Raw genomic sequence first — 8,116 nt, forward strand, 5'->3', positions numbered from 1 at the left:
TTCCACTTACATCCATGCGCACACGCTATCCCTCCGTGCACACCTGGGAGCACTCCGGGTTTCGCCTGGAGACTCCGGGTGAAGCAACGCTTCTCTGAGTCTTTGGGTCACCGCGGGGAATCTCCAGGTCACGAGAGCGGCATTGAGGGATGCCCTCCGCCACTTCCCTTCCTACCACTTAAAGATTTTCCATTGACGTCAGCGGATCGCCCACCAACGTCGGCGGACCCCCTACCCGCACTCATTCATACAACTTATAGAAAAGATGGCCAACAGAGCAGGGGAAGTGATGGAGTGGGGGGTATGAAGGACACCAGCAAGTAATAAAATTTAGAAATATGCTTTATTGAATTGATTGGTATAACAGCGATGTTTCTAGTAGCTAAGAAACTGGTAGACGATAAAACCAAAAAAGGTAAAACTTAACTTAATATTATCAAAACTAACTGCCCCGCACGGTCACTAACGACCCTTCCTGAATATAAAGAGTTAACTTCTCTATAAACGATGGAAAACCATAAAATAAGCTGCCACAGAGGGTGAGCGGGTACTACTAAAAACGCAATGTCATTAAAGTAATGCCATTTAGTGGTTTATTGATTTCTATTGGTTTTAAAGGATTTAACTCTTTATATTCAGGACTATAAAGCTAGCAAGGATCGTTAGACTTAGCGGCGGGTGAGTTTCTCCGTGCACCCGTGCATTGTGTTACCCGGGTCCAAGGAAGAAATGCTGCATACAGCACCCCGAACGCATACCGGCCCCCGAAAGAACGTGCCTTGGGGCCACAAATTGCCACTCCTGTCAAAGGGGGGAGACCCGGCTCTGCCTATGGGCTATTATTGGACTTGGACAAAAGTTATGTAGGGAGAAGTCAATAAAGAATATTATAGAATGGGGTTGGTGGTGGGATTTTTAAATATAATAATATTAGAAGTTAAGTTTTCATTTCTTTGGTTTCTGGGGAACTCCTTTATTCAATTTAGAAGAAGACAAATAGAGAGAAGTTTCAATGTTTCTAGCAGCCCGTATTTCAGAGGTATTCTGAGTTCTCCTGCTTCTCTTTGTCTCAGATTGTTATAATAAAGTCCCTAGTTTTAGCTACTTGTGTCCCCGTCCATGAGCATCTGCTGGAGCTGGTCCTCTACTGTGTCCTCCACTTCTTGGTTCTTTGTAATCCGATATATAAAAGAATTACAATTGGGACCAAATTGCTGGGCGCCCAGGATAGTTACTGTTTAATTCTGAAATCATGGTATCAACGGTGAGATCACAGCAGGTGATCCCCAAATCCCGTACAAGAGGACCAGAGCCGCAAACACAGTTCCAGGAGGTCACGGGAGATCTGGAGCTCAGAGAAAATCTTTCATTAAACCAGATGGCACTGACCCTGAAGCAGTTTCTGTTGTCTCCACTCCTGATCTAGTCCTTGAGGAGTATACCACAAGGTGTACAGCCTTTGGAGATCCGGTGCTTCCAGTTTGGTCCTTGACCACGTTAATGGCAACTGGTTGACTGACGCCTATGTGTCCGGAACTGCAGCGTCTTGGGTAATTACCGAAACACTCAAGTGTATCAACACAGCTCCTGCAGGTCCTTCGGTGGTCCGTGAAGTGACCTGCCAGCTTAGCAGGGATCCTGACCTCGGACGGTCTACATGGTGACCTATTCACTGGGGCCCTGCAGCCACCACAAACCACCGTACACATCGTCTGGAATAAAGACAAGTCTCTTAAGACATTTAAGAAGTTTGGTTTTAGTAACAGGTACATAATGGGGTTGTAGAGCGTAGAGGACTTTGCAAATACTGCCGCCAGGGCAAACACCATGGTAGGAACTTGTGTAGCATCTCCAAATGTTGCCCACATGGCCACTATTGCATAAGGGGTCCACGCCAAAAGAAATCCGATGCAAACAGCCACACTAAGCTGGAAAAAAACACAGAGTAGGTGTCACTAATGTAGCCAACATCATAATATAACATCTAAAACTAAAAGGCACCATCCTCAACGGTCAAATGAGGTTGTTACTTGGATTTGGAGACCTTCCACTTCACTCCGAGTCAAGCCAAGTGCATAAGAAGCTGTGACATTTAATGAATATGCTAATTGTGTATTCTCCCTCATTATAAAAACGCTACAGAACCTGCTGGAGCTCTAGAAATGTAAGGTTCTACATAAGGGATTCTAGAACAGGCGAGGTGATGCAGGACAACCTTGTAGTGTGCTTCTTCCCAAAAGGCACAAATTGGGTTTCTTCCTATAATGAGCCTCATATTTTTAAGCAAATTAATTACATATTGTAGTTAAATTGTTTATAAAATAAACATTGATACTAAACTTTTTGGTACATATATCACCCCCCCCCCTCCCCCCAATATTTCAAAGGGGCAACAGGTGACACTTCTTTGTTTAGGGAGTGTGGTTGGCATTGTGGGATTTTCTAAGAATTTGAATGCGACTGTGACTTATCGAGTGAGGGATGTAGGCAGAGAATAGCATATTCCATCTTAGAAACAGAGAAGATACAATTAGGGTAAGGAATAATCTCCTTTTTTTGGTGATAAAGTTGCTATTCTAATTATCTTTGGCCAGACGTCATTTTAATGAGATTTCGGGCGCACCTGTCGTGAAAAAAAATGACTTGGTGACGCTTTAACATTTACAAGCCAAATTAATAGCTAATGAGTGGCTGTAGAGATAGTTTCTCGTTAAGGTCCTAATTACATCTGTCTGCTGTCGGTGTCAGTGTAAATGCCACGGGGTGGGTTGTGCGCGGCAAAAATTAATTTCTACCGTCGCTGTGCAAATGTGTTGTAATTAGCATATGGGGACACAAGGTAACGTTACAGAGGACATTTGAAAACACTTCGTCTCTCTTAGCCGTGCATAGAAAGTCGCCAGTTAATTCATTAAAAATGTTCTCTTTGTGACATTAAAGGCTTGAGTGTGATCAGCTCCTTATTTATTAAAGGTGGGACACTCTGATCCAGTAACATACGGATCCTTCGGTGGGAGAGGAGACCCTTGGTGTTAGATGACCAGATTCCAAAATGCTTAAAGGGACCTTCCAGTGGTGAGGCAGGGAGCTGCAGCTTCTGCTGAAAGTTTTTTTTAACCCATTAAAGAATGCATATTAATATACTCATAAAGTACCTTTAATAACAACGTCAATAACATTAAACTGTCCCTTCAAGACACGCTTCCTCTGCTGATCACACAGCAGTGCAACTTGTTGGTTGTCCCCCGCTTGGAGTACTACTACGCCATGCTCTCCACCTGCTCCATTGGTTCTTTCTGTTGGCGCCATGTCTTATCTCCATTGGCTACTGTATGCCTTGGCCCCATTCTCTCATTGGACAAGAGCCACAAAGGCCTCATTTCCATTACTGATCTTGATACTATAGTTTTGTACTGCATCAAAAAGTGTGTTCTCGCCCAATCAAATTAGACCTTATTTTCTATCCCTCGTAACTGTGTGTCAAATGGTTACTTCTGCCGAAGGGCGTATTTAGTTACATTGTTATATAATAAAACGTAAGCCCATTGAGGTCAACCATTCCAAAATATCCCAATTACACTGCATTGACCCCCTAAACGTTGAAGAACATGCCAGGTTCCTTCAAGACCGCTTAAGCAATCAGAATAAATCCCGACTCAACAAAATGAACCCCAGAATACCCTTTCTTGATACTTCCTAGAAGGTTGATAAGTTTCCCAATCCAGCTCAGGTAAGTCTAAAGTTGGGGATCCTGACCTCAGACGGAACCTTCGCTGTTGCTTTTAGTAACAATAGAGTCACAAACCTTTATTATCAAGCTATGGACGCTGTTCCCTTTGGTTTGCGGAGAGAGATGTTGGCGCACAGCCTTCCTCGATCCTTTCACGGTCAGTAGAATGAGCGTGTAGGAGATGATTATCAACGTGCAAGGGATGATGTAACAAAATACGAACAGGGAGACGGTGTAAGAAATGGCCCTGTGTTCTCGGTTTGAGGCTTTCCAGTCTATACAACAAGCCGTTCCATAGGGCTCCGGCCCATAACTGCCCCAGTCTGCCAATGGAGCGGTGGCAAAGACGAACGCGTAGCCCCAGACACAAAGTAACAAGATCCGAGAATGCGCAGACGAAAATTTATTTCCTATAAAAGAAACATAGTTATTCTAAATGTACTAAATAAAGCAGCGGTCTTAGGAACTTCGACGGGCTGTTTCCTGGAGCTCTACTGCTTGTAGGAGGCAGGAAGGGGAGGGGTTGGGAAAGCAAGGATAGCGGCTCATAGGTGCAGAGATTGCTGCCAATAAACATTGGGTGGGGCAAGGAAAGGGCGGGGCCAAACACAACTCCGCCCACACATCAAAAGGTGCTTCAGGCATTCTTGAACCGGCAGTCATTCCCGGAGCCTCCAAGACAAACCCGAAGACCCTCAAGGTTCGCCAATATGCCAAATATTACATAATTATTATCTTGTGGGTCTTCACGAAATATTAAATTTCACTAATTTTAGATGAATGAATGTAATCCAGTGAGTTGTAGGACGCGATCCCCTCTAAAATGTGTCATCTCGGCACGACGAGTAATTAAAATCGTCAATTTGCGAAGCCGTCTCGACTGCGTCGTTCAAACAATCAGACCGAGACTCCCGAGTGCAGCCGCATTTCAATGGCTTTTTATAATGAATCTCGTTGATGATTAATGAGCGGGTTTAATTGGTACAGTCGATCAGGTGACTTGGCGTATTTCTGGGGAATTAGTCTGTGGAGTCTAATTACAAAAGTTAAAGATAAGATGAAAAATGTCTAGTTATTATTATTATACGGCTTTCGGGACGGTTATGTATAAACGGTGATTCTGGTGCAAAATGTTAACGTGATCTTATCACTGTTGCAACCCACGGAATTATCCAATCAGCAAGGACTTTCCATTGGTTGCTATGGAGATAAGAAGCTTAACACATTTTTATGTTAAATGTAGAGATATATTGGGGTTTATTTAAAGGGAATTTTCCCATTCTGGATTATTTTTTCGATGTATTTGGCAGCTGTCATCTTGCTGCCGTATTGCCCATCAAATTGTTTCTTCGCTCAGACAGATTTGTGGCAATAGCTTTATAGAGGAACTGCATGATTCTCTAGAACTACAAGGTCATGCGCAATCTGCTAAAATAATCCAGGTAGCCATAGATGGTGTTAGGGCTTGTGCTGATTATGGTCTGACCCTGAAATTTTGGTCTTGGAGTCCAACAATGACTTTGTTGAAGGCTTCTTAAGTAGCCTAGAACTCTAGGTTGACATCTCAGGCAAATAATGTCCTACCAAGATGCTTCCTGAGCTCTTATCGGAATCGGTGACTTAACCTACAGGTGTTCAGACATGAACTCTAGGAGAAGGTGGATGTTCCTCTTGTTTTAGTGAAGCAAAGCTAAATCTCTAGGGTTTCTTGATTTTAATCTTCTAGAAATGCCTGTAGCTGAATGTCAGTTGAAGATAAAAAGGGCCGAGGCTCCATCTGCCGTTGGCTGCATAAGGTAAGTGCATGGAACGGACATTCTCCCCGCCACGTAACATCGCTGAGATGGATTATAGGCTTTGAAAAGATTGAAAAATGAAACCTACCGTAGGCCGGGTAACAAACTTTCATACAGCAGACAGTACTCAGGACGGTGAGATTAGTGAGACTGCAAAGACCAAAGAGCACCCCGCAGAATGCGTAATATTTACACGTGAGTTTATCAAAGAGCCACCTGCGGAGAGGAGAAGACCATTCAATATGTGCAAAGTACCAAATGCCATATCTCGCCGACTAATTACAACTACCTATCAGCCATAGAGCCAATGTCTCCAACGTGGGCTTCAGCTGACCAGTCGCATGGACGTCAGAGGGCATCAGCACAATCGTCATCTCCAGAGACACTTTACCCAATGGATCATATGGACCAGGGTCAGCCACGGAAGGCAAACCTACCTTATCCTAAATATCTTTCCAAGCGGCAGCACTGTGATGAATCATAACATAGTTCATTTTCTTATCTCATTTAGTAGTAGTCCAGTCTGGCCCTTAGCGGGCCATAATTTGGATACCCCTGGCCAAGATCATCCAGCTTGAGGTGTTTTCCAATCCTTGGAGAACCAACTGTTTTGAAGCCTGCATAGACCGGCATTAGTCTAACTCCCCAAATGCTTATCATGGTCAGCCAGGAATATGATGACCCAACATGAAGAATTATCGTCAACAGAGCACAGAGAGACTTAAACATAGAATATTCCGGCAGATCAGATCCCTTCGGCCCATCTAGTCCCACTCAAACCTCAATCCGTCCTTGGTCTCGTCTTCTGATGTGAGACTATTCCATTCATCTACCACCCTCTCAGTAAAGTAAAACTTTCCTCCATTCCATCTAAGCCTCTAATTCTTACCTCTCATTCTAACGCTTTTCCTCCTTTAAAATAAACCTCTCTCTTGTACATACATATTTTCAAGTATTAACCTGACCTTAAGTTCTTGTTTGGATGAAAACTTTCTTTCAAATGAGTTCTCAGCTCATGTTCTGTCTCATGGTTACTTTTTAACTTTTCACATTTCAAAACTCCTTTCTTTCTGATGAATAACAAAACCAGAAGGTGGGAGGAAGCTCTCTAGACTTTGAATCTCCATTCACATAATCTCCTTGTAAATTACACATTACACAATGACACGCTGCTTATATAATACAGAGAGGACCAAAATGAGCGTACTTCATAGATATATAAAAATAATAGAGACAAAAGTTCCTATTTGGCTCTTTGAAAACCGAATTCTTTTGATCTAATCTGTATCGGTAATGGAGAGGGCATTAGAAAGGGGGCTGGTGGCAGCTATAGGACAGTACCGGCTGTAACGATGGGGGCATACTGGAGTTACTGTGTCCTTGATCCAAGAAAGACCAAGTGAAGACGAATATTGACTGGTTCCGTCCATTCTAATGATAGAACGTGACCATACCTGGGAGCTTCTGAGACTAACTCAGCTGAAGCTCTCCTGCTCCATAGCGGATCAAGGGGGCAGTGGGCCAGGCCGTGAGCCCCACCACAACACAAAAGGAAAGTGGAGTAAGACAGATGGGTCCAAATGTCAACCTCCACCTCCCAGAGATGTTAGGTGATCAGCTCCGGTACCATCTGGGGCAAACCTATAGGGTTTAAAGGTATTGAGAAAGCTCCAACGTGATGTTGTTTGTCCAAAGCTTGGAAGGTTGTAAATCCAATATTGGCTTCTCACCGACCTACGGACTTGTTCACAGTTGGATGGGCCAACCAGACATTAGCCAGATAAGCTGGCAGCAGAAGCAGTGAATGAAGTACCTGTGAGCAAACAATGAAGGAATAGCCAGAGGGAAAAGAGTACCGGTCATCCCCAAGTCACTGATCGCTAGGTTAACGATGAAAAATTCGGCTGGTTTGAGTATCAACCTCTTCCGGTATGCCACCAGCAGAAGGACCGAGTTTCCAGACAGAGAAAAGAGACCTGAAGGAGTAAATGGACAGTTGGATCTATGGTAAAGAGTTGAGTGCACTCGATATCTTTGCCCACTTTAAGAATGTAGAATAAACATTGTCCATTAGAACGAACGTCCCGCTGGAAAATACACCGATGTCTCCCCTTAGATCCAAGTCATATACAAAAAAAGTACATATAGAAAATATAAAAAAAAGTACATTACCCAAAAGTGAATAGATCACGCCTAAAATTAAGTCGCTGGTTTGAGATAATGATGAATGGAACTCTGAGGACGTCGATCCATTTTCCATCTGAAATTTAAAAAAAAAAAAAAAATAACAAATGTATTCTTCAATAAGAAAATATTTAATTTTGGATATGATTAAAAATCTTTTCTATGTGTGAGATCATTTTAATTATTATTGATCGGCGTTTGTTGAAATTTGCTCTAAAAAAAATGCTGATTTTGGGGAACGCCAGTACTTTTATTTAAAATATTTGCAGTAGGGATTAAAATCAAGGCTGCCCATACAAAAAACAGATACCAATGAATTATTCATATTATTATTCAAATATTATTAATATAAATACTTGCTTGAGATTCTCCCAATCGGCGGCTAATTACCTTCCGCCCGACATCT

The 8,116-nt window shown here is 42.8% G+C and overlaps 1 protein-coding gene across 1 annotated transcript; it reads right to left on the bottom strand.

Moving 5' to 3' along the window:
- Nucleotides 1–739: 739 nt before the first annotated feature.
- On the bottom strand, nucleotides 740–7,786 carry LOC128471540 (opsin-5-like). Its single transcript, XM_053453497.1, has 5 exons — nucleotides 7,699–7,786; nucleotides 7,340–7,502; nucleotides 5,615–5,742; nucleotides 3,806–4,140; nucleotides 740–1,928 (listed from the first exon to the last, which is right to left on the bottom strand). Exons 1-5 carry the CDS (start codon nucleotides 7,784–7,786, stop codon nucleotides 1,353–1,355), a joined length of 1,290 nt encoding a protein of 429 aa, XP_053309472.1. The 3' UTR covers nucleotides 740–1,352.
- Between the last annotated feature and the right edge of the window lie 330 nt (nucleotides 7,787–8,116).

This window comes from Spea bombifrons, chromosome 13, assembly GCF_027358695.1.
Source record: "Spea bombifrons isolate aSpeBom1 chromosome 13, aSpeBom1.2.pri, whole genome shotgun sequence".
NCBI classification, from domain to species: Eukaryota; Metazoa; Chordata; class Amphibia; order Anura; family Pelobatidae; genus Spea; species Spea bombifrons.

Excerpts from the sequence above, each read along its gene's own strand:
- LOC128471540 (XM_053453497.1), bottom strand. The coding sequence starts at position 7,786 with ATGGAAAATGGATCGACGTCCTCAGAGTTCCATTCATCATTATCTCAA. Across the intron at positions 7,503-7,698 it reads CGTGATCTATTCACTTTTGG|GTCTCTTTTCTCTGTCTGGA; the intron begins GTAATGTACTTT and ends TTACTCCTTCAG. Across the intron at positions 1,929-3,805 it reads TCCATAGCTTGATAATAAAG|CTTAGTGTGGCTGTTTGCAT; the intron begins GTTTGTGACTCT and ends GTTTTTTTCCAG.